Source organism: Panthera onca, chromosome E1 (genome assembly GCF_046562875.1).
Source record: "Panthera onca isolate mPanOnc1 chromosome E1, mPanOnc1 haplotype 2, whole genome shotgun sequence".
NCBI classification, from domain to species: Eukaryota; Metazoa; Chordata; class Mammalia; order Carnivora; family Felidae; genus Panthera; species Panthera onca.
Window position 1 is genome coordinate 15,094,366 of NC_138352.1, and position 26,544 is coordinate 15,120,909.

General features: G+C 53.3%; 1 protein-coding gene across 1 annotated transcript in view; it reads right to left on the reverse strand.

The window, feature by feature from the left end:
* Positions 1–26,544, reverse strand: part of NPLOC4 (NPL4 homolog, ubiquitin recognition factor) — a 61,775-nt gene that overhangs the window by 28,787 nt on the left and 6,444 nt on the right. The window contains exons 3-11 of the mRNA XM_078437999.2: positions 19,401–19,513; positions 14,845–15,021; positions 13,090–13,138; positions 12,222–12,316; positions 10,444–10,567; positions 9,188–9,367; positions 6,173–6,259; positions 3,593–3,664; positions 3,091–3,217 (exon numbers count right to left, since the gene is read on the reverse strand). Coding sequence (XP_078294125.1) covers positions 3,091–3,217; positions 3,593–3,664; positions 6,173–6,259; positions 9,188–9,367; positions 10,444–10,567; positions 12,222–12,316; positions 13,090–13,138; positions 14,845–15,021; positions 19,401–19,513 — 1,024 coding nt within the window. The remainder of the gene's footprint in view (positions 1–3,090; positions 3,218–3,592; positions 3,665–6,172; positions 6,260–9,187; positions 9,368–10,443; positions 10,568–12,221; positions 12,317–13,089; positions 13,139–14,844; positions 15,022–19,400; positions 19,514–26,544) is intronic.

Sequence of the window (26,544 nt, forward strand, 5' to 3'; positions counted from 1 at the left end):
CTCTCCATCATCGCTTCATAAAACCTCCAGCAAGTCTTAAAATTAGGGACAAGGATAGTGCAAAAGCCACCGGGAGGGAACCATCCAGCGACGTGGAACCGAGCGGCAACCTGGCTGAGAGGAGACCCGGGAGAGAAGGACGGGCACCACGTCAAAGGCGGGCCCCGAGCCTCTGGCCGAGGGAAGACCAGGCCGTGCACTCGGCCGACTTCCACCGCCACAAATACACGCGCCTCCGTAATCGGGTGACGTTCTGACAACTCTAATGTCCATTATCGTCGGCAGCTTTGGAAAATTTTTAAAAAACAAAAAATTCTCAATATCTCTACTTCAGTCTCTCTGACAAAAACAAAGTTAAGTTCCTCATCGGGGAACAGAAATGTTTTTCCATCTGGCTTTCAAACATTTATCAGAAACCAGACCTGATGACCAGACAATCAGAAAGTGTGAAGGACAGGGGCAGAACCAGCCTGGAGAGGACAAGCCGGGGCCCTGCTGTGTTCCACTTTGCACACCAGAGGACGGCAGCAGCCGGCTTCCCAAGCAGAGGTGAACGGGCTCCAGGGGCCCACCGGCAAGCAAGCCTAGCATCTCTCCGGCCCTGACGCACATCCTGGGGAGAGGTGGCCACGACCGCTCCCTGAGGTCGAGGCGGCAGATGCAAAGCCCTTCACCCTCCGGTGCGCTCGGGGTCAGGCACACCACCCTCGCACCAAAGAGGAGCGCGCTGGCTTAGAAGGAGCAGAGGGGACGGGGGGGGGGGGGGGGGGGGTGGGAAGGAGCGTGGAGAGGCCGCCCTCAGTGGGTGCCTCTGGCTATCATTTTACTTCGGGCGTTGTAAACCCACCCTGGCTTTTGGCTGGATCATTAAAACAGGATGGGTCGTTGGAAAAAAAACCTGGCCTTTGAGGACCGGCGAAAAACAGAAAACAGGATTTGTAAAATGGAAGGCTATTTAAAACAAAGCAGTATTCATCCACATGGACGGCCTCCAAAGGTAGATTCGATGAGAAGACCCGCACGCTCGTTTCCACGCGGAGGAGCGAGACGCCGAGCTCTGGCGGGTCTCTCTAGGCCCGCGGGAGGCCTGATCCCGGCTGAGCTGAGGGGACTGTGGGACGAGCTCTCTCACTCCCCTCCCTAGTCAACCTGCCAAGGGAACCCGCGCGCAGGAGGAAAGGGCCCGTGGCGGAAGAACTCTGCGCCTGGGCCCTGGCCTCGGGAAGGGACTCTCACGGCCCCGAGGTGTGGGCGGCCAGCCCTCCAAGACACACAGAAGCTAGCATTAGAGCAGAGAGCTTCAACTCGGGCTCAACGAAGCCTTCTCCTTCCAGCAGACCCTTCGTGTTCACAGGAGCAAACCCCACACGTGATCGTTACTCCCTTCCTCCAAACGTCTGGAGCTACAGTTGCTCTTGGCGGGGAGGGGCGAGGGGGAGCTCAGAGCTTCAGCAGCAGCTCGAGGGGCGGCTGCGGGCACGGGGCCTGCAGAGGCACCATAAAGCCGGGATGCAGCAGACAGTCTCCTGGGAGACGGCCGCAGACACACGGGCCCGCTCCTTCCCATCCCGCCGGGGCCTCGGGCGTGCGGCGTGGGGAGTGCAGCCCTAACAGCGCCACAGGGCAGCGACACGCCCCCGCTGAGGAACCACTGATGCAGGGGGACGGCGCGCTTTATTTCCACTGGGAGCGGGACGATGCGCGATGCTTCGGACGGCCCCCCTGCCCCCCGCCCTGCCCCGGCTCCCCTGCTCGGCGTCCAGTCTGAGCTGCTCTCCTCCTGCTCGGCACCCACCGTGACAGCCCGTGGCCAAGCCGCCTTCCTGGAAGGACCCTACGCCGGGGAACCGTTTACTGTAACCCCACTCGACGCTCTCATCCACTCCCTTAAGTACCTGGCCCAACAACAGGTTAGGAAAATAAATCCAACTCAACTAATTCACACTAGCACGTGAAAGCTGCCGCCATTGCCTCTCACTCGTCAAAAGGACATTCGTTTCAAAAAGGTGACTACCAATCCCAACGGACCTCAAGCTGATGCATCTTAAAAATTCAGGCAGTGTTTTTCATCACGGTTCCCGTGACAGCGTAGCAGCCTCAACTTGGATTAGGAGGGGATCTAGTTGCTTACGGGCTCGGGCTATTTGCACACTGGTGTGACCTGAGGGTGCTTCTTCCTACAAGACTAGGGGAAGGATGGCCACCGTGAACAGACCGTGAGAGCAGAAACCAGGTCTTCACGGGGTCCGGGTTAGACTGGACCAAAGTGACCAAACAGATCACGTCTGCAGGAGTTGGTTCTCCAAGTTTAAAGTTCCTACTCGTTTTTGTTTTTTTTTTTTTTTAATTTTTTTTTTCAACGTTTTTTGTTTTTTTATTTTTGGGACAGAGAGAGACAGAGCATGAACGGGGGAGGGGCAGAGAGAGAGGGAGACACAGAATCGGAAGCAGGCTCCAGGCTCCGAGCCATCAGCCCAGAGCCCGACGCGGGGCTCGAACTCACGGACCGCGAGATCGTGACCTGGCTGAAGTCGGACGCTTAACCGACTGAGCCACCCAGGCGCCCCAAAAGTTCCTACTCGTTTTAAACTGCACGGTCCTATGGCTGGCTCTTCCTACGACAGCGTCCGTCAAGGATGTTATGGGAGATGTGGTGGCACTTTTTTATGGGGCCCCAATTTTCCTGGTCACTATCTACTTGTGACACACATAGCACGGAATAGGACACATATAACATCTCACACACACAAACACACGTGCACGGAAATGGTATCTTGAATGACTCCTATTCACGACGTCAAAAATAAATAACAAACAGTAAGTCTTCTCCTGCACGGCCAGAGTCACTCTTGGTTCCTGGAAGGGGCAAAGGCAGCCCGGAGCAGAGACCCAGAACCAAGTGAACTGACCTTGGAACAGGAGCAGATGAGGGAAGAGCCACGCGGAGGCCCCAGTTTCAGTGGCTCTGCGGGCGATGCAGGTAAGTTCTAGATTTCCACCACAAAACAAAAAGAGGAATCTGCATCTCACAGGCACAGTAGTAACTAAGTTGAGAATGAAAAGCCACCAAAAGAAGAACAAAACACACACCTGTAGCCACCGCGGTAACGAACTTGGATCCAAAATGTCCATCTGGAGAGAGTCGACATATGTTGGGATGCTTGTTTTGGAAGTCTCCTGCCGTGATGCATTCTTCCGAACTCAGGAAATAGGTGTCCTAAGAAAAGAGAAACGGCACATGGAGTTGCACGGCCTCTATTTCTTCTTTAGAAAACATTAAGAACCCAACTCTGTCAACTGCTACACGACGTCAACACCTCCAGTCCCTAGCTGTCACGGGCTCCTTTCCCACCGCAAATAACTATGAAGGCCAGAAGCGTCAAGCATCCGCCCTACAGGCTCACCTCCCGAGAGCGAGCACCGGTGGGGGAAGGCCAGGGGTTTTGCTCTAGAAGACGCATCGACAGACCCATCCGTAATTTATCGATGTTCCCCACTGTGTGGAAAATCATTTGGCCTAGAAACCAGGATGAGCTGTGCGTGGCCGCCCCGCGGGCTCGCGACCGAGCTGCGGGCTCCCACCCCACCTCACCTTATTCCGACTGTATCGCACTGTACCCTTCCGGGTGTCTTCTGAGACCAGGTCTGTAAATATCCAGCCAACCTGCAGGAAAAAGGAAAGTATCTTCCGAGCCTCTTCTTGAAAACGGGTGGCGAATGTTTTCTGGCCTCCGCCCGGAGGACTTAAGAACAATGTTCTCAGTAAGAGACTCTCTCACGAGCCAGCTCCTCAACTCAGCTACCATGACTTCCAAACTCCACTCAGTCGCAAACGGCCACACTCCCCTGGTACTGCTGGGCTGGAGGTGACAGTGAGCGAGCAGGGCTCACCTATTGTTAGAAGCCCCGTGGCACCGACTCGGTACCCGGCCCCGTGCCGGGTGTGGGGGGAGACCGCCGGCAAGAACAAGATTAACAGAACGCTTACACTCCAACCAGGAAGGCACACAATGAGCAAGCAACTAGAGACAATGCTGTTTAAGGGGCTACGGCTTTCTCTGTGAGACAAGAAAACGGACTCCATAGAGAAAGCACTTAAAGTCAGGAGCGCTACGACGGAGACCTTGCCCAGCTGCTCCTTTGCATTCCGCTGCAGTGCTGAAGAAACCGTCTGGGGGGTACAAGGAGTGAGAGTCCTGTCGCTAGGGCACCCACACGCCAGTCCCGGACGGTTGCCTGTCTGTGTGCTCCGTGATCCCTGATCCTCTTGTACCCATGAACCTTACAGCCGGTTGCCCCTCCTGAACCAGAACCGGGCTGGGGATGGAAACCAAGTACACATCCTCTGGAGAAGCGATGCAGTGCCCAAGACCCTCTCCGGCACAACCCTGACACAGAACTCTTCAAATCCCTCTCCCGCACACAAGACCAGGCAAATGTGAACTTCATTTTCTTCAAAAATACCCAAATAAACGGGGTGCCTGGTGGCTCAGTCGGTTGAACGTCCAACTTTGGCTCAGGTCGTGATTTCACAGTTTGTGAGTTCAGCTCTGTGCTGACAGCTCAGAGCCTGGAGCCTGTTTCGGATTCTGTGTCTCCCTCTCTCTCTGCCCCTCCCTCTGTCTCTCTCTCAAAAATGAATAAGAATTATGGGGCGCCTGGGTGGCTCAGTCGGTTAAGCGTCCGACTTCGGCTCAGGTCATGATCTCGCGGTCCGTGAGTTCGAGCCCCGCGTCGGGCTCTGTGCTGACGGCTCAGAGCCTGGAGCCTGTTTCAGATTCTGTGTCTCCCTCTCTCTCTGACCCTCCCCCGTTCATGCTCTGTCTCTCTCTGTCTCAAAAATAAATAAACGTTAAAAAAAAAAAAAAAAGTACAAATTAAAAAAAAATTTTTAAAAGAAGTTATACCAGTTTCTCTTTTGAACAAGAGAAACTTCAAGAATTTAAACCAAAATATGGCCCTAAATCAAGATGCTGATTCCCTGCTAGAAACAATAGGACGTTTTCTGAAAGCTTTTGTGAAAATGACTTTGCTTTATAACATTCCTAGGTTTTAAATACATTCCTTATTTTGCACTGTTTATCTTCTGTAGAGAGTTAATTTTTCCACGTTCATAAGTTGATTAAGATATTAAGGATAGGGGCACCTGGGTGGCTCAGTTGGCTGAGCATCCGACTCTTGATTTTGGCTCAGGTCATGATCCCAGGGTCATGGGATCAAGTCCTGCAACAGGCTCCACGCTGGCCACAGGGGCCTGCTTGGGATATTCTCCCTCTCTTTCTCTCTCTCACCTTATGCCCCTTCCCTGCTCACACATGTGCTCGCTCTCTAAAATAAAATACTTAAAAAAAATAAAAATAAAATTTTTAAATTAAAAAACAAATAATAAAGGATTGGGGAGCCTGGGTGGCTCAGTCGGCTAAGCGTCTGACTCTTGATTTCAGCTCAGGTCATGATCTCACAGTTTGTGGGATCAAGCCCCACTTGGGATCTTCTGTCTCTCCCTCGCTCTCCCTCTCTCTCTCTCTTTCTGCCTCTCCCCAGCTCATGCACTCTCTCGCCTACTCTCTCAAAAATAAGTAAACTTAACAGAAAAAACAAAACAGACTCAAAACGAAAGTTCTCTGTTTTCTAACTGCCCAGTAAAATTAGGAAACCTCACGTGTTCAGACACCTAAATCAGAAATAGGAAGTCCAGTGATGACGGAAGAAGGAGCACCGGAGGCTGCAAGCACCTGAGACGGAAACAGAACCCCACACACAGGCCTCTGTCACCGGCTCACACCAGGAGCCCGGGCCGCAGCGTGAGGGCGGGACACACAGCCCGGCATCGAGGCCCCTTCCCGGACAAAAGAAGGGGTCTGGCTCCCGCCACTACATTCCTCCAGTCTCTGAGCTGTCCTCAGGAAGAGGGGCCGGCAGATTTAAACACAAGTCCCAGAATGGGGAGTCATCTGTTTTCATTTTACTTTAGATCAGAGAAACATTCTCATTTTATTTCAGATCAGAGGAACAGAGAGGCGGTGGCGCCCAGTAAACACACTGGGCCTGCACCTGACCTTGAGTAGCTGGGAGCTCAGTCCCAGACAGGACCTGGCCGTGCCACCCACCCGGAGGTCCCCAACAGACAGCTCCGACCCCCCCCATCAAAAGCCAGCAGAATGTTCCGTACCTTCCTCAGGCCAAGCTTGGCGGCAATCTCATCCACCACCTCAGCTTTCGGGTCTTCCAGAAGCTCCAGGCTATTCTGTGTGCCAATCTGTTGGGGCAGTAAAAGGAGGAGACCCAACTCAGAGGAGCCCACAGCCACCCGGCTCCAGTTCAGGAGTCCCGAGGGCGGCTAAACGCAGCCCGGGTGCTTGGCCTCCTCAGGCCGTACGGTGCTCTGCAATCCAGACTGAGAGGGCAAGGTGGTTCCCACCACAGTCCCTCGTCGAGTATGTGGCTGCTCTCAGGGAGGAGAAAGGCTCTCTACACATTTTTCTGCTGGGTTCCTTCACTGAGGAAAGTCCGTTTCAAAACTCCCTTGGGTAAACAGTTGCCTTCCAAACGGGTTTGGCCGGGTTAGGCAAGATTATTTGAGCCGTAAGGTAACACGTTTCCAGAAAACCTAAGGTAACATGTCTCCAGAAAACAGGCGAGGAAAACGTGTGTGCCGTTTCGCACACAGCGCTACACTTCACAGGACCAAGTGAGCAATGACAGGCGTGCACACCCTAAGGAAAGGGCGAGGCAGCCTGCTGGTGGGTGGGCAGAGCACCTGGCTCGGGGCGGCAGGCGGGCTCAGACTCTGGCTGGCTCACACACAACCTACGCCGGCCACAAGACCCCAACTCCCTGCCGTGGACAGAGCCTGCACTGACACGTAGCTCAAGGGTCATTAGTAAGTACCGTACCCGGCAGAAACCCCAGCCACAGGCACAGGAAAGTGAAGGCCGCCCCAGACCCAGTTATACTCATTGGGCACGTCCTTGCAAATTAGTCAAATTCTGGCAAAACAACAAAAGAACTTTCTGTCGCTGAGTATTAGCACATGGAGATCACCTACACCTCCCGAGCACGGGTCACACCACAGACCCCGGACAAATCTAAGGATCTGGTTTCAAGACCTGTCACGGCATGGGCTTCAGCTTCTGATGAACCGGATGCTATTGGAGGTCAATGGCTTCAACCTCCAGGACGATGCTGTTAGGAGTCTGTCTGGACGACAGAGGTTTGTTTCCGTTTTTAATTCGATCAGCTCCTAACAGACCTGCTGAAAACTCCTCACGAGAGCGACCCTGTACGAAACCCAAGGCGAACGGACCACGCTTCCAAAAGCAGCCCCCTCGTTACGGAGCACACTTAGTGCCCTACCGGTTGGGCAATCCGGGGATCCCGGCTCTCAGGCAGAGCCTCTGTCGCCACCTAGCGACCCCCGTCCAAGGAGCCACCGCAGTAGGTCCACTCAGACACCTCCTCTGCAGCTCAGTAAATACAGAAATGGACAAAGGGGTGTAGACAACATTCGGAACCTGCATAAATACAGCCGGGGAGACAACGGCACGTGTGAAGAGCCACACACCTGCACAGCAGTCAGGAGCGACGGGGCTGCGGTCTCAGACCTTTACTTAAGAAGTCGGTGGGTGTCGGGCTCTGTGCCGACAGCTCAGAGCCTGGATGGAGCCTGCTTCAGACTGCGTCTCCCTCTCTCTCTGCCCCTTCCCTACTCATACTCTGTCTCTGTCTCAAAAACAAATAAACATTAAAAATAATATTAATAATGATAAAAAAAGAAGTCGGTGGGTCACGGACCGACGTAAAGAACACAGTGCGAGGTGACAAGGGTGAGTATGCTAGGCATACGCCCAAAGGATCGTATGAATATCTGTCTATTCGCTTGTATTTTAAAAACTCAAATTTTAGAAGTCTAAGCCAAATATTTTGGAAAGAGAGGGATAGGATGAAGGGGGTGCCTTGGATCTTTGGAAACATGCGATTTTTTTTTTCTTTTCTAACATTTTAATTAAAAATTTCAAACATAGGAGCACCTGGGTGGCTCAGCTGGTCAAGCGTCCGACTCCCGATTTCGGCTCGGGTCATGTTCTCGTGGTTGGGATCAAGCCACGCGTTGGGCTCCAAGCTGAGCGTGAAGCCCGCTTGGGATCCTCTCTCTCCCTCTCTCTCTGCCCCTCCCCTGCTCACATGCTTGCTCACTCTCTCTCTCAAAACAAATATTTAAAAATTTTTTCCAAACATACGGAAAGTTTACAGAACTTCCTTGTGAGGACTCATACACCGACTACTTGGAGCCAGCCACTAACATTTACTATGCTCTGGCCACCCCCCAAGCCACCTTAGTTTCTTGATTTCACAGGGAACTAGAGACACAAGCACACCCTCCCCAAGTACTCCAGCACGTGTATCGCACACTTGGGTTCCACGTTTACAGTATTCACCTTCGTAATAATCGTACACGATGAAACATACTACATAAGTACTTCACGTAATCGTGCAACACGTTTAAGAGTATATATACATAAAACCTATCCCTAAATACTGCAGATAAAGCAAACAAACATAAATACGTTAACTAGTCGGTGGGACAGTCCTCAAGAGAGGACTTTCCAAGTGACTTTAAAACAGTATTTGATTGCTGGTCCCTCATGAGACACGCCCTAAGGACCCTCCTCCTTCCACCAGAAAAGTTTCCAGTCTTATACCGGTGGTGATTTTGGTGCTGTCATTCTAAGATAGCTGTGTGTGTGGCACAGGGATAAAGACCCTCTGGTTCCATCATTTCTGAGCCAGCTGACCACAGGCATGGGCAAAGGAGCTACAGAATTACAAGGGAGAGAGCAGCCGTGTGGGGACAAGAGACAGAAGCGGAACACAGGGCACAGATGACGATATCGCATCAATGTTCAACCTAGTGAAGTTGACAAGTGTATTTATTATTAGGCAAGAGGACATCCTTACGCGTTAGAAAGGCACACTAAAATACGTAGGGGCCGTGAGCTTACCCTGTAAGAATTCGGAAAATAAATACCGTGTGTCTGTGTGCACGTGTCTCGTGTAGACACAGACGGAGACAGACTGGGAACTGATAAAGCAAAAGGAGTGAAACGAAGCCCGAAACGAGAGTCCCGCGCAGCCTTCGGAGCAGAAGCCACAGAAGCCAGGGGCCGTGAAGCCCCAGCCCGCCTACCTGGGGAGGCTCGTAAATCGCGGCCACTTCAGCCCTGATGCCGAGAGGAATGTCTTTGTGCTCTGTATACCGTCCGTACAAATACCCGAAATGCTGGTTCCCTGTCTTCCTCCAGAAGTCAAGGAAGCGATCGGCAACCGTGTGATTCTCAAACATGATATTGTCCACATGTCTGTATTTCTGTAGAGCAAACAATGGGCTGATGAAAACACTCAGTAATAAATAGCTTATTTTCCTAGTCTAAGTCATTCATAAATTGCCTTCACCTAGCTCTTACACGCATGCACACACGTTTTAAGAATGTGCCCTGGAGGGGCAGTAGGGCTGGAGGGCTCAGTAGGTTAAGCGTCTGACTTCGGCTTGGGTCGTGATCTCGCGGTATGGGGGTTCATGCCCCCCCGTCGGGCTCTGTGTTGGCAGCTCAGAGCCTGGAGCCTGCATTGGATTCTGTGCCTCCCTCTCTCTGCCCCTCCCCTGCTCACGCTCTCTCTCTCTCTCTCTCTCTCTCTCAATCTCTCTCTCAAAAATAAACATTAAAAAAAAAAAAAAAAAAGAATGTGCCCTGCCATCAAGATTCTAGAGGGTGGGTGGGTAGAGGTGGGATTCCTCTGTAAATGAATTCAAATTCATCTTACTGGGATTTCACCTAAAGTGCAGGTTTTCAGGATCTCTGGCATAAAAATCAGTTTTCAAAAAAAAGAAAGAGAAGGGGTGTGGGGGAAGGGAAGAGAGAAAAGAAAGAAAGCCGTTCCCAGGCAGTCACAAAGGCTATGGAGAGCTTTCTAAGGAGGAAACGTGGGCCAGTGGTGCAGGGAAGGCCAGGTGAGCACGGAGACCAGAGGGGAAGAGGCCAGGATACTGCGTATAGCTTTCCCTGTCTCTTCCTCCTTCCAGAGTCGAGCTCCCTTCTTTACCTGGCCCGGACAGGTGCTCCCAGGGGGCTCCAGGACAATTCGGTTCCCAGCTCCCAGAAGGCAAAGTCGCAACCAAGGAGCATTTTAAAGTCACCAAGAAAATTCTACTTCCACGCAGGCCGACAAAACAGAAAACCGAAGACCCCCTCGCCCACGCCTGAAACAGATCTCACAAATAACACCTCCAGGCCTCCAGCGTAGGACTTGAAAGTGCACTTGAACTTGCACTCCACAGGGGGTGGCTCCCTCCAAGGACGGCCCCTTCTGGAAATGTTCGTTTCCGAGCCATGAAAACCAATCTACTGCTTTCCGCTGTCTAGGCGGGCACGGCAAACGTCTCACCTGTCTGTTCAGTGTGATGGCACTTGGCTGGCACTTAGTACAGATGCCGTTGGGCCACGGAAGGTGCCCCTCACATCCTGATTTAATCTTGCAGCTGATGTTCTCCAGAGCAACAAATTTCCCCCTGAACAAGAAGAGGCAACTTGAGTCAACATTCCGATGGTGAAACGTTCAGCAGGAAACTGGAAATCATATGACAAATATCCTACCCCTCCTGAACAGAGTTCTAAAGACCTAAGCGTGTGGAGGCAACAGCAAGGGAAACGTGCCAAAAAGTGCTCTCGTGGAGTCCCAGCCTCCGTCCTGCACATGCAGACTGCGCACGAATACAGAACTACCGGCCCGCAAAAAGTCTCCATTTTCAATGTCGGTCACTAACACCCATGAAGACTTCCAGGGACACGATTAAGTATCTATTGCTCTAACCCGTGCCACTAAGAGGAAACAACGCTAGTTTTTAAGTTTCACTAACTCATCGGCAACATCTACGTCACGAGTCCAGCACTCGGATGCTCGTAAAAAATTCAGAATCACAGGGAAGAACCCCGATGAGGGCACGTTACGAAGACCTCCGTCCCCGGCTTTCGGCTGGAATAAAGACTATCCCGTGAGGAAGCCAGGGCGCCACCTGGATGTGGGGAGAATGTGCACATGTGCCTTGACCCTCTGCCAGCTTCCCATTCACAAACGGTCCCGTAACTCAGTCCCGTCTTCACAGGCCAACGGCACGCTGGCAGCAGGGACCGCCGCCGGCCTGCACGTTACCGACAGCTGCAAATGTGCGGAAGGCTGACGGAGTTCAGCGCGACAAAATCTCTACTCATACGTAGTCCAGGACGTTCCATGGCTTACCCCACGGACAGGCAAGAATGGGTTTCTGGTTGGACTTTTTTCCTCCTGGTCTAACTTTTTTAAAAACTCCTTTTAGGATGTCGGCAGGTTGTGAGAGAAAAAACGACCATCAGGCCAACATGACAGCCTTCACAAAACGTCGCTGCCTTGGGTTCAGCCACCATCTCGTCCTGCTGCACTGATGGAAATTGTAAAATCCTGGTGCGAAGTCCATCGCTTCCTGGGAGGGTGAAGTACGGTCAACGGAAAGGGGTCGCGCGGGCAAGTACTTGACGGGGCTTGGAAGAACTCAAAATGCTCTCGGTCAGCCCCTCTCCAGCCACTGTCACCGCCCGCGCTCAGGGAGCCCGGAGCTGGCCGCCCCACCGCCCACCTGGCCGAGGCTGCGGCCCACGCCTGCCGAGCCCACACGATGGCTGTGAAATCAAGCTGATGAAGGGGCAGGCTCCGGGGCAAAGGGCCGACGGGGGCTGTGGAATAAGTGAGCCAAGAGAACCATGCGGTGGTTCAGTTTTTCCGAAGAGCAGAGGATGAGCCCACACTCCACAAGACCGACCACCATCGTGCCGCCTTGTCTCACCCGCCTTCACGGACCACTAAGTTGCCGGAGCACCACGTATCTGGGGGGAGCGGGGGACGTTCACCAGGGGCCTCCACAGAGACCACTGCCAGCTTGGCATCTGCCCGCCAGTCCGGGCAAGGATTGTGACAGGGCATCAGAGGCTCCACCCGTCTGTTTCTTTTCTAGAATCGGGGCAGAAGCCACGAATTCAAATGTTCCACGCCCAGACCCCGATCTTTGCTTTCCTCATTCACACGCTCGTGGTCTTTAAGCGACCCCTGCCAGACACACAAAAGGGGCACCCGCGCGTCAGAGCCACGCCAGAGCCACACCGGCACAGCCTAACTGCGCTCAGGTCGCTTACTTGTCGGCGCCCCCGGTCAGCTTTCGGATGTAGGCGTGGAAGGACATGTGCTTCACAGGAGGCTCAAGATGGTTCAGGTAATCCTCGTCGAACGGCTGCGGAAACACACACAGTCAGTACAGTCCCACGCCCGCGGGCGCGGAGAGGTGAGGAGAGGCGGGCAGCCGCGCTCCTGCTGCACGCCCCCCGGGGGGTCAAGCCAGGCCCCACGGAGGGCAACGAGAGAGAACCGGGGCTGGCTTCTCACTTATCGTTCTAGGTCAGAACCAAAGGTTTCTTCGCGTACCAGCTATCTTCCCGAGATTAAAATACATCTCTATTAAATACAAAATGCTCTAGGTCAGGCAGCTATCAGGAAAATTTGGCGGGGCGGGGGGAGCCGCAAGATGGAGAGGAGGCTCGTGAAGAAAATCAGGTTGGCCTTGCTGCTGTAAACTCAGCAGTAACCAGTTACCAGTCAGCATTATTATGGTAACTCTCAATCTCACCAGGACAAATCAGTAGGAGGACGGGAGACTCAGGGAAAAGTAAATCAAAACGACGACGAGCACAGAAACCGCCAGCCCCGGCGCCGTGTCAGGTTTTAGAAGGATTGTCCGGGGAGCCCGCCGGAACGCTGCCCGTCCATCACAGCAATACAAACGCGTCGGCCATTCATAACCCACCAGAAGGTCACTCCCATAAATACAGGCCGGCCCTCTTCACGCGGCTTGCACCAGCGGGAACGCCAGGGCCCAGGGCAATAGACAGGTAAGGTCCGCTCGGGCTCCGGGGCTCCCGCCCGGCGCAGGGGTGCAGAGCAGACACCTGACACGCCCTGGGAAGCAGTCCCTCCCGCCAGCCCGGAACTTACGCCGCACGCTCTCACCTCTAGCGGAACACAGTGCACGCATTTCCCCAGGGGGCCGTGTCGGCACCTGAGAGCACGGGCGAGAGAAACACAGTGATTAGCAGGTCTGTTTTCCTGTTGCTGCCTCCCAATGTTTTTTATATTTAAAGCGCACACCATACTTAATAAAGTTTTTCCCGACCTGCGTGGAATTATTTTATTTATTTTTTATTTAAGTAAACTCTGCGCCCAACATGGGGCTTGAACTCACGACCCCGAGATCAAGAATTACAGGTTCTACCAACTGAGCCAGCCGGGCACCTGCTGTGCAGAATTATTTTAGCTGGGATGTGAACATTTTTATTGTAATAAAACAGTTTAGTATTTACTCGGATGTGTTATTAGAAAAAATTCATCAGGACGTCAAACCTGTGATTCTATGGGTATTAACTGCTTAAAATGACACCAAGTAAAAACTAAAGTGAGTATACTTAAAATCAGTTCCGACAGACGTTAAGCAAATACTAACAAAGCCGGGATGCGGATGTGGTGAAATCCTTCTCAGTGGAACAGAAGTCACTCCAGTCTGGAAAACACCCACTTTGCGCAAGTTTTGAGAAATGCACGGAGGATGCCTGGCTCTATGGGTTTCGGCCATTTCAGTCAGAGAAGCCTTAAGAAGACCCACACGTGCGAGGTGACAGCACAATGTGCTCCAATGAGGAGGGCAGTGATGGGCTGGTGGGAAAGCCAAGTGGCAGTCCCTCTGGGCTCAAGCAGATCCTTTTCTAAATGGGGTCAGAACTCCTGGACGCACGAGCATTCTACACTTCAGAGTAGAGACGGCCTGTGTCTGCTGACAGGCGGGCTCTCACAGATGGCAGGCCAGAACGCACACATACACGCACACAGGCACCTTGGAAAGGTTCCTAACGAAGGCCCGAAGACACAGGCCGTGGGGGAAGCCAGCGCGGGATCCCTGGGAGGAAATGCAAATGAACAGGGACACAGGCTGTGGCTCTGGAACGGCTCCATGCTGAGCCGCTGAGCACCACTTGGGCTCTTTAGTCCAAGACCCGCAAGTTGCTAAGGCAGCACTTAGATCCCAGCATCTCGGCGTCAGCACCCCGGCACGTTTACGGAGCTCTACTGCAGAGACGAGCAACCTGCCCCCAGACAACTTCCCATCACTGAGCGTCCACTCAGATGTTTCTAACTGGTTTCTTGAAAGGAACTGCAAAAAACCAAAACTACACAGACGCGCCCCAGGCAATCCCGGGTGGAAGGTAACCGTGCCGACAAGGAGCAGCGAGCGTCCCCAGATGGGACACCCGCCGAACAGAACGGGCAGAACGTACTGTGTGGATGCGTTGTTGAAATGTCCCTCCTGTAAGTGAACGAGGGGACCCGAACAAGGACCTTCCGCGGCTAGGTGCCCAGGCGTCACCCCCCCCCCCACCCCACGCTTGCCCCGCCGCACCCACACCCGCTAAAGCCGCGCCCGCTGCGCGGGCGGCAAGTGTCTCAGGAGCGCATCCCGGGAAAGGCTTGGTTCCAGTTCCCTCCCGTATTCCAGATCTCTTAGTTCCAAACACTCGAACGCTTTTAAAGTACGTGTGGCAGCACACTTGGGAGACTCACACGGTAAGAAAAAGCTTCCAGAGTGACGTGGAGTGAAATTTCGCCTGAACAGAGAGGATCACACTCAGAACTCGCCTCTCTCCCGCAGCCACCCTCGAAAGCAGGGCCCGTCCGAACCCCCTCCTCCGCCAGCTCAGCGGCGCCAGCACTTACAGCTGTGGGTCGCGGCTTCTGTAAATCTTCCCGTCCTGCTTGCTGAGGTACTGGTCGATCTCGTCTTCCACCACGGTGGGAGCGCCGCAGGCCTTCGACCCCGGCGGGACCGACGTCTCCATTTCCGACGAGGGGCCGGCGAGGCCCGAGGGGAACAGGAACAGCAAATCTCCATGCCTGTCAGGTGACGAACACAGGGCAGGGCCTGCCTCCCTTCCTCTCACAACCTGGGCCGCCCAGACGAGCTGCTCGGATGTGAGGGTCTCCGGCATCCAACCTCCCTGAAGGCCCAAACGACGAGGCTGCTAATTCCGAGAGCCCAGGGCCCTCCCTGCACGGCACTGCCACGCGCCGAGCACTCTGAAGGTCAGGGAGGGCGCTCCGTGGCCGTGACTTCATCTCTCGCCCAACTGTGAGACCCACACGCCCGCCCGACTCCACACAGATGAAACACGGTCGCGACGTATACACCCGGCCCGTGGGCGGCACTCTCCCCTGCTCACGCCGCGCGTGGCTCCCACTTCTCTTTGTTCCTTCTCTCCCGCCTACCATGGAGCACTCCTAAGTCTCGCCGCCTGGTACACAGCCTTCCATTTCCACCCTACGTTCCCTACGTTCCTCCCTACGTTCACACTCACCGCCCCACACGTACGCACAGACACGTACGCCCCGCTCGATAAAAATGAGATGACCGAAGACGTATTCTTTGCGTCTGCTTTTCTCACTCAACGATACCTCACCCGAGATCCCTCCAAACACGGTCTGTGTCTGAGCACTGCTTCTAACGGCCGCACTCCCCGGCGAGCCTGCCTCCGAGCTCACCCCGTCTCCCCCGCCGGTGGCAGGTGCACCGACAGGTGTCTGCCACCACGGACACCACTGGACGAAATGACCAAAGTCAGGCAGCTGCGTGGTGTTACTTCTACAGGGCGCGTTTCCAGAAGTGGCCCTATGAGGCGGGTTTCTGTTGGCTTTTCAAGCCAAACGGGCTGCACAACTCACATTTCAAACGGCAGAGTCTGACCTTCTATCATCTGCCACGTCAACTACGCTCCTTCCTTGCTCACTCACACTGCCGACTCACCGCCAGACCCGGCTGGCACAGCCAAGCCCCAGGCCCGAGGCGTGTGACGTCCCCGCTCACAAGCAGCGGTCCAGACGCGGCATGGGCTCCCGCGCGCGGAGGGCCCGCGGCACGAAGATCAGCCCCGGTCTTGAAGGCAGAGCTGTGGCACCACGTGTGGTAGGCACCGAACCGCCGGGAGACGGAAGGGACAGCCTGCCGCACCCCCGACCCCACTCCCCGAGCGAGGTGGGGCAGCGGGCCTCGAGCACAGACACGAGACACAGGCCACTAAGAGGCTTGGCCCCTCGGCTCTGCCGCAGGTCTGTTCTCCCCTCTGCCTCTTCCCCACCGAGGGAACAAACCTGCCAGACTCCAGCCAGAGGCCTCTGTTTCTAGCAAGGGACCGGACGTTCCTCAACACCCCAGCCGTGGAATTCTTGGCTCGGCGGCTACTTCTGCTCTAGCAGACCTACTCCGACAAGCGCCGCGGAGCTCCGGACAGAGTACGGAGCTCCCCCAGGGTCTCGACAACCCACAGTAGCTCAAACAAGAACAGCGAGAGAACACTGCACGACAGGGGCCCCGAGCTTGGCTTACACAGTCGTTCTCTGGGCGACGGGAAGCGAGGCCTTGAGCCAGCCTGTCCAAAGCAGGTTGCCCAGCCTGAAAGGCCACACGTAAAGCCAGACGGCTCAACAGCCGGGAGAGACCACCGGCTGCGAATAGGAACCAAGGAGGAATCCTGTCTTCCTCCACCCACTACGCAGCGGTGGATGCTGCAGTCACTCAGGGTCTGAAACCAAAGGCCTGCTGTGCCGCACGCACCGGGGTGGGATGAGGGATGCCACCTGGCTCAGGAAGCCCAAAGACAGAAATGAACTCGAAGGCCCGCCAGGTGCACGGGCCCCCTTGTCCCAACAGAAGCAAGTGCAGGCCTCCCTCCACGGAAAAGCCACTCCCCTGCAGCTCTCCAGGACTCCCCAAGACCAAGTTTGGTCAACTACAAGCTCTCAAAAAAGGGTCACCAAATGCAGGAGAGAACCGAGTCATCACACGCACGAGTGGGCAGAGACAACAATACAAGAAAAAGAGAACCGAGGACTTCAGATTTGGAATTACACGACTTGGAACACAAACTGCCACGGAACGGTCACCGGAAACGGGATGGAAAAAGCCCAAGCAGCAAGAGGCCACCCAACAACATGGGTTTCTGGGAGCAGGGTGGCAGGGTCACAGATTTAGTAAATCTTCCCAAGTCCCCCTCATACGGACAGGCCAGACAACCACAGACAGCACTAACAACAGTGCACCCCGATTCCATGCGGGGGAGACGGACCACAGACGCCCCAAGACCGAAGCCTCACGCGTGTGACTGGCCAAGGCAGAACCCCCGGGGAGCCCGGCGCTCCTCACCGGAAGCCCAGAGGCCGCTGTGAGAGCAGTGTGGCCCCCACGAGTGCGTGTTGCTAACAGCTGGATCTGAAAAGAAATCAATTCAAACATTTTAGAAGTGAAAAACGTAATCACTACAATAACAAAGAGAACTGGGGAGCAGTGATATTTAAAGAGATAATGGCGAGGCGCCCGGGCGGCTCAGTCGGTTGGGCGTCCGACTTCGGCTCCGGTCACGATCTCGCAGTCTGTGGGTTCGAGCCCCGCGTCGGGCTCCGTGCTGACAGCTCGGAGCCCGGACCCCGCTTCCGATTCCGTGTCTCCCTCTCTCTCTCTGCCCCTCCTCCACTCATGCTCTGTCTCTCTCTCTGTCAAAAATAAACATTTAAAAAAAAATAAAAAGAGATAACGGCCACAAATTCTGCAGACCTGATCTACAGGTATAGGAAACACAGTGTACATCAGGCAGGATTAAAGGAACCAGGAATCCACACCGGGACAGATCAGACAGAAACCAGGACCCCATGAGAAACAGAAGATCTAAAAGCAGCCAGAGGGAAAAAAGGATCACCTCTAAATGAACAACAGAGTCAAGCAGACTGGACTACAACCCCAGAGGCCAGAAGAAGTGGGGAAAGGCCAACACCAAGGTCAAGGAGAGGCACGTCACTCCTGCCCAAAGACGTCAGGTAAGAGAGAACATAGCCCTCAAGGTCAGATCCAAGTTGGACAATAACTAGTACGACTATCACTGGAAAGATACATTCAAGCGTGACTCACAGCGCCTCCAAGTGCCCCCCAGGATGGCCGAGCTGCCCCACTCCCGGGCCCCACCCCTCTGGGACAGCCCAATGACAACACTACAGTTTGGGGGCTTTCTCTCAGAGGCGTTTCGCTCTGTAACCTCCGCCCTTGCTGGCATCCGCTATCAAAACAGTTTTGGGTAACACAGGCGCCATCCGCATGCTCGCCGTGGGCAGGCGCTGCGCGGCCACGGGAAGGCGGCACTGCTACTCGCGGACCGAGAGGGTGAGGCCCAGGGGGGTTAAGTAACTTCCCCAGATGAACTCAAACCACGGAACGTTCACGAGAAGATTCTCAAGATACAAAGCCCTTTACAAGCTGAGAGGAAGGATGACCTCACCCATGTGGGGAATGGACGTCAACAACAACGAAAGGCTTTAGCTAATTACAGAAACAGGCAAGTGGCAGGTACCCAACAAATATCTGTTGAGGAACAAATGAATGAATGTTATAATTGCGTATTTTTCCTCCTAGGCATACTAATTCACGAACCTAAAAACGATCACACAAATTGTCCAAATAGCCTATTATTCTAACTGGTAAACAGACGCAGGGCCGACCGCCAGCAAAGCCAGCTCGATCACCACAGCAGCCACACGGCCTGCAGCCCCGACAGGAGAGAGCTCCAAGCTCGCCGCCGAGGACGGAGATCACCGGCACGTGAGCAGGTATGCCCAGACAGTTCGGACAGGAGTCAGCAAACTTCTTCTGTGAAGAGCCAAACAGTAAGTATTTTTGGCTTCGGGGGCCAGGCCGTCTGTCACAATCACTCAGCTCTGCCCTTGGAGCACAAGAGCACAGCAACGCATGGATGTGGCTGGGCTCCAATTAAACTACGGAGAACAGGCAGCGGCCACAGTAAGAGGTCTCTATGTCCTGGAAACCCTACTGACGTGACTGCCCCCCGCTAAGGAGCTCGAGGGGGTCACGCCACCAAGAAATATAGTGTGGGCGACGGCCCCTCCTCCCCGCCAAGCAGTCCCGAGGCAGAACTCCCCATGGCCACGTTCAAGGTCCTTCTCTGCAGAGACAGAGCTGAGTGTGCAGCTGGGCGCACACCCCGAACCCATAACTCTCTCTCCTCAGTGACAAAAGCTCAGAATCTGCAAGTCAATCAGCTCAGCACAAGAGGACCAGCGGAGCCGGTGTGACTGCTGAAATCCCGGCAAAAAACACGCTCACCTGCACTCCAGTCACCGCGCAGTGGCACTGGGAGGCAATCGGGTAGAATGAGCGATCGGTGGGCCACTGGAGTCACCCCCTCCCCGCCCTGTCATCCCCCCATGGCACTTACTTGATTTTGAGCAGACTCAGGGATTTGGTAGATGATGCTGTTATCTCTCCAGTCTTGTTTCTATTTATGTAAACTGAGAAGCCATTATTCTGGAAGCCAAACTCTTTTGCGACCTAAAACAAGCAGAAAACAACAGATTTAAAAAAATGTTGAGTATCACTACTCAGGCCACACACATACCAAATAATAATATTAGAACACTCGTTAAATTTAGAAACTGTTCCTCGTGAACCAAATTTCTTTTGTTATTTTGCTCTCTTGGGAGGAAATTTGTGCTGCCCACACAGATGTCAAGTAAAATGAAAAAAGTGGCCAAGCAGAAGCGAAGATTTGTGTAAATGATTGAATGACACGTGTGAGAGTTTGACGCAAGCAAAAGTCACGGCCGTATCTGCAAAGTTTATTTCTATTTTTGAAATCAATTCCAACGTTAAAGCCCAGCAGAAGACAGCCAGAAGTGAAGAACGAGGCTCCCATGTCTATGACAGCAAGTGTCCACCATGCCAGGTACTCAGTGGGTGCCGAGAATACTCACTGCTCACTCACCAACCAGTAAACAGTCTTACGTGACGGCTCCACTCTGGGCGCCCCGAACACGACCGTGAACAACAAAGCCAAGGTTCCTGCTATCGAGGACCTCAGCATCACAGCGGGGAGAGAAAGTTAGCAGATGAGAAGCACAGGTCGAGGTCAGCACCACGGCAGGAAAGGAAGAGAGGGAAGCATGGGAGAGGCCACTCTAGATGGGAGGACAGACAGGCCTCTGCGAAGACCACGTCTGAGCAGAGGCCCGGAGGAAGAGACTAAAGCTGCTACTCAGAGCTGAGAAGGAAGAGTGCAGCCAGCAGGAGCAGCACAGAGGCCGAGAGGCAGGAAGGGGGTGGGAAGAGAGAGGCCAGTGAGGCCAGAGCCCAGCGGGCAGAAAGGAAACGGTCAGCAACAGAATGGGAAGGGGGACAAGAGCTGGCACACAGGGCCGCAGGGGCTAAGGGCAGGGGGCTGCCAAGCCATCGACAGTCTGAAGGTGGGAAGAGAGCCCAGAGGAGACGGGATGAGACACGGCCGAGACTTGGGGACGGAGCGGGGAGGACCTTCCAGCTCTCATAATCAACGGCCTCTGCTGATGGGCGGGATGAGGGGCAGGACAGAGTGAGGGAAAGGAAGGACATAAGCGGGGTGTTCAGACTTCTGGCTTGGAAGCAGGTGGGATGGAAGCCACACCTGTAAGGAAGCAAGGAAGAGGGCCGAGGAGGAGGAAGACTGAAGGGAAAGCCAAGCCTTCCCTCCAACGCCCAGGCACCCTGGGGAAGGCATCAGCCGGCAGTCAGCACCTGAGACCCGGCCAGGAGAGGAGTCCGAGCCACGGCTCAATGCTCAGGGGCCAGCAGGGCAGAGGCAAACGAAGAGACCAGGAGTCTCATCAGAGAAACAAACGATAAAAGAGAATCAAATGGAAATTCTACAACAGAAAAATACGATAACTGAAACGGAAAACACCGATGGGCTTGCCAGCCGAAGGGAGAGGCAGAAGGAGTCAATGTACCTGAAGACAGATTACTAGAGCCTGCACGACCTCAAAACAGAGATTTGTCAGCAAATGAACAGAACCTTCAGAACTCCTGGGACAACATTTAATTAATGATCCTACGGAAAAGAAAATAGAGAACTGGAAAGTATTTGAAGAGAGAATGGCTGAAAACCTCAAAAGTGACAACAAACCGAGTAACAAATCCAGGAAGTTCAGCAAATCCCAAGTGAGATCCATTAAAAAACCACCCCTAGGTGCATGCATCATGCTCGAACCGCTGACAGCCGGAGATCAATGGAGACCAGAAGACAATGGAAGGACGCCTTCAAAGTGCTGAGATGGAACAAAAATCTGTCAACTCAGAATTCTCTATCTGGCGAAAATACCCTTCAAATACAAAGGCACACTGAAAACGTTTTCAGGCCAAAACCTAAGAGGGCGTCACCAGCAAGCCTCCACTACAGGAAATGCCGGATGTTCCCCAGGCTGATGAACGCAACACCAGATACAAGTCACACCCAGGAAAAACACTGGAAGAATAAGGCAGAAAGCATGACAGCAAAAACTCTAAACTATACGATAGGAAACTATCACATTAAATGTTTCATCATTGGTTTAAAAAAATTTTTTATGTTTATTTTCGAGAGAGAGAGAATGAAGAGGGGAGGGGCAGAGAAAGAGACACAGAACCCAAAGGAGGTTCCAGGCTCTGAGCTGTCAGCACAGAGCCTGACTCGGGGCTCGAACTCACGAACTGTGAGATCATGACCTGAGCTGAAGTCAGATGCTTAACTGACTGACCCACCCAGGTGTGTCTCGTGTGCTTTTTAAAATTTTTTTTTTAACGTTTATTCATTTTTGAGAGACAGAATATGAGTAGGGAAGGGGCAGAGACAGAGGGAGACACAGAATCTGAAGCAGGCTCCAGGCTCCGAGCTGTCAGCACAGAGCCTGGCACGGGGCTCGAACTCACAGACTGCGAGATCATGACCCGAACCGAAGTTGGACGCTCAACCCCCAACCGACTGAGCCACCCAGGCGCCCCTCTCGTGATTGGTTTCAAAAAAAGAACTGCAGGGGCACCCGGATGGCTCAGTGGGTTGAGCGTCCAACTCTGTGATTCTGGCTCAGGTCATGACCTCACTGTTCATGGGCCCAAGACCCATGATGGGGTCTGCACCGACAGCGTGGAGCCTGGCTGAGATTCTCTCTCTCTGCCCCTCCCCGCCTTGCGCACGTGTGTGCTCACTTTCTCTCAAAATAAATAAATATTTAAAAAAATGTACAGATTTATTGCTAAAACCTACTATTAATTCACTATGAGAAAAAAGTTGATTTAATGATTAACCTTACATATTAACCTTATTTTCTACCGATTTGATTTTTGAATGTTTATTTATTGAGACAGCGTGCGTGCGCGAGAGCACAAAAGCTAGGGAGGAGTAGACAGAGAGGGAGAGAGAGAATCCCAAGCAGGCTCCACACGGTCAGTGTGCAGAGCCCGATGTGGGGCTCGAACTCACAAACCATGAGATCGTGACCTGAGCTGATATCAGACGCTTAACCAACTGAGCCACCCAGGCGCCCCTCTACCCATTTTAAAGAAATGGATTGCAAGCGACTCCAACAACCAGGATAATAAGGCAAAAAGCATGACAACAAAAACTCTAAACTACGTAATAGGAAACTGTTGAAAACTCTGAAATTCTCCAAGTGATAAGAAATGGTCTTCAGACAAACGAGATTTTCTTTTTTTTTTTTTTTTTTTTTTTTTTTTTTTTTTCAACGTTTTTTTATTTATTTTTGGGACAGAGAGAGACAGAGCATGAACGGGGGAGGGGCAGAGAGAGAGGGAGACACAGAATCGGAAACAGGCTCCAGGCTCCGAGCCATCAGCCCAGAGCCTGACGCGGGGCTCGAACTCACAGACCGCGAGATCGTGACCTGGCTGAAGTCGGACGCTTAACCGACTGCGCCACCCAGGCGCCCCCAAACGAGATTTTCTATGAGACAAACGTGGTATCTGATACCGTCCACATGGTTTTTTCCAGGCTAAAACTGACATTAATAAGGGGCCACTGGGTGGCTCAGTAGGTTGTGTCCAAGGCTCAGGTCATGATCTCACGGTTGGGGAGTCTGAGACCCGCGTCGGGCTCTCTGATGTCGGCGCAGAGCCCACTTCAGATCCTCTGTCCCCCTCTCTCACCCCTTCCCTGCTCTCTCTCTCTCTCTCAAAAATAAAATATTAAACAAATAAAAAAGGCGTTAATAAAATAAAGCACGAGCAAATGAAGACCATGAAATGTGTATTCCCAACTGCAGAAAAAGACTAAAGACTAAAGATAACGTCTTTAGTTTGACTTTTCTCTGAAATAACTCAGGTATAAACTGAAGTTCACCGACTGTGGCATTTCGGCTTTTCTGCAAAAGTGTCGTGTGTTTCCGTACACGATGCCTTGCAAGCTATTCCCAGAAATGAGAAAGCTTTCACCGGAAGGGTGAGCTCCGCGAAAGCTGCCACGCACTCCCGGGATGAAAAGGCGTTTCCCGAATGGGGTAGGGTTGCTGTAGAGCCGGCCCTCTGCGTGAAGGCAAGTCCCCCCGGGACCGCAGGACCAGAGCTTTGTGCTTCCCGTCGGGCCTGAGAGGCAGCAGCGTTTTCAAACGTGCTGACCGGCAACAGTACTTCACGTACGTCGAATCCCACTTCTGAGAGAGACAGGCGTGTACGGAGTACTTTTTCATGCTACTCCAACGAACCGCTTCTGCGAACTTTTGAGTTCGTTATGTAAAGATCCGGCAATCTACCACGAGGCGCCGGCCGTTAACAACGGAAGTCTGAGCACAGTCTCACAAGGGCATCATCGAGGTCTTAAAAACCTTACGGCCACACCTGGGGTAAACTCTGCGTACGGTTACCGTAATGGAGCCGGAAATGGTACGGAATGAAGTTAATACACGTATAACTCAAAGTAACAAGAACACACGGCATGATTCCATTTACGTCAGACTCAGAAACAGGCAAAACCAAAATCTGGGGTTTAGGAACGCACGCTGAGGCGGCACAACACAGGAGAGCGGGGAAGCGCTCCGCGTCAAGCCCGGAGAGAGCCGAGGGAGCGGGGAAGGCCGACCGGCCGATCCCGCGGCACCGGCGGCGCCCCGCCCGACCTAAGCGTCTCCGTCACCTTCCGTCACTTGGCCGCCTGTGATGTGCGAGCCCATCTTGGGATGTACTTTACTTCGTGGTCACAAAAGAAGAAGACGGGACCGGGTCCCAGACCGCAGAGGGCAGCCAGGGCGGGACGGAGCCCTCCACCCGCCCGGGCGGGTCAGCTGAGGAGCACGAGGGGCGGGCGCGGGCCGGGCCGGACGGGCGGCCCCTCCGAGGGGCTTCCGGCCTGGCGGCGCGCGGGACGAGGGGCGTTAGATGGTCTCAAAGAAGCAGCGGCGCCGAGACCGCGAGAGCCGCTCCACCTCACCCGTGTCCTCACACTCGCAAACGTGGGTCCTCAGAGGGCGCAGCGCCACGTGCTGAGGCGGGATCAAGGCCGTCCAACGCGGGGACGGCAAGCCGGAGCCGGCAATGGTCACGGCGGCCGACACACGAGTCTGTGAGGGAACAGGAAAGCCACCCCAAGCCCGCTTACGCGCAGCCAGATCGCTGGTTCCTGAAAATGAGCACGATCTACTTCGCGAGACCCCCGGGGCGGTCCTTCGCGGAGACACAACGCGCGACGGCAGATACCAAGGACCGGGGGTGGCGAGAAAGAGGAGCTATCTGTTTACGGGGAGAGTTTCAGATTTGAAAGACGAAAAAGTTCTGGAAACAGATGGTCGCGACGGTTGCACGACGATACGCGTACACGTAACACTACTGAACTGTACACTTAAAAACGGGTTAGATGGGGGCGCGTGGCTGGCTCAGTCGGTGGAGCGTGGGACTCTCAGAGTTGTGAGTTCGGGCCCCACGCTGGCTGTAGAGATTACAAAAAAACAAACTTTAAACTCTTAAAAGAAAATGACACACAAAATTTACCGTCTAAACCAATTTTTAAAAATTTTTTTTAAGTTCATTAATTTTTTTGAGAGAGACAGAGCACGAGTGGGGTTGGGGCAGAGAGAGAGGGAGACACAGGATCCCAAGCAGGCTCCGGGCTCCGAGCTGTCAACACAGAGCCCGGTGTGGGGCTCAAACCCACGGACCGCCAGCTCATGACCTGACGCAAAGTCGGACGCTTAACCGACTGAGCCACCCAGGCGCCCCGAAACCAACGTTTAAAGTAATCTCCGGGTGCCTGGGTGGCTCAGTCGTTTAAGCATCCATCCAACTTCCGGTCAGGTCATGAGCTCGTGGTTCGTGAGTTCGAGCCCCTCATTGGGCTCTGTGCTGACAGCTCGGAGCCTGGAGCCTGGAGCCTGTTTTGGATCCTGTGTCTCTCTCTGTCCCTGCCCTGTCCACGCTGTCTCTATCTCTCAAGAATAAACACTAAAAAAAAAAAAAAAAAAAAAAAAAATTTTTTTTATTTTTTTTTTTTTTTTTAATTTAAAGTAATCTCTACAGCCGAGGGGCTTGAACTCACGACCCCAAGATGAAGAGTTGCATGCTCCACCGACTAAGTCAGCCAGGCGCCCCTGTTAGGCGTTACTTTTAAACATAATTTTTAAAAAGATATAAATCTACATTTATTGACGTAAAACCATTCCTTAACGTATTGTCAAGTGAAAAAAACCAAGTTACAAACTCTCCTGTAAGTTTTTAACATCTTTGAGAATGGATGCATCTTAGGAACAATGGCGTGTTACAGTTCCTGCCTGCGGGGCAGCAGGACATACAGGTGACTCCCTGAGCTCCTGTAAACCTGTCCCCTAGGTAGCATGGTTGAATAACTGTCATCCCTCGACATTTCTGTCAAACAAGCCATCTAATGATCAATCAAGGAAAGAACAGGAATTCTGGCTGCTGGGCCCCGCCCGCTAGCAAGACAGCAGTCTTTGAGTATTCCCAAGAAAACCTCCAGTACCAGCGCCTACAGAACAGGTGTGGGCAGCTGGTGTTAATCCTCCTGACAGAGCAGAAGATGACCCTCTGCAGGGAGATGGGGACAGTGACAGCTGAATCCAAACAATGGTTCAGAAGGGCCAGACTCTGAATATGACATTGGAGAGAGATCCGACCCAATTAATTTCACTTAGATTTTCCTTCTTGTGTCTGTATAAGAACAACACGTGATTAAAATAAACTTCCAGGGGCGCCCGGGTGGCTCAGTCAGTTAAGCATCCAACTCTTGTTTTCAGCTCAGGCCATGATCTCGTGGTTCGTGAGATCGAGCCCTGCACTGGGCTCTGTTCACAGTGCAGAGCCTGCTTGGGATTCTCTCTCCCTCTCTCTTGTCCCTCCCTTGAGCACATGCCCACACGCTCCCTCTCTCTCAAACGTTTTTTAATAAATAATTCCAAGCAAGTCTAGAAAAACACTTTATGTAAATATAAAACCTAAATGACAAGGGAAAGCAGGTGTGAAAGCATTTTTTCTTTCCTACTGGTACATAAATGTTTCTCCTTAAACTCAACAATGTCTTAGATTTGATGAAATACAGCGACAGTCCGGTACGA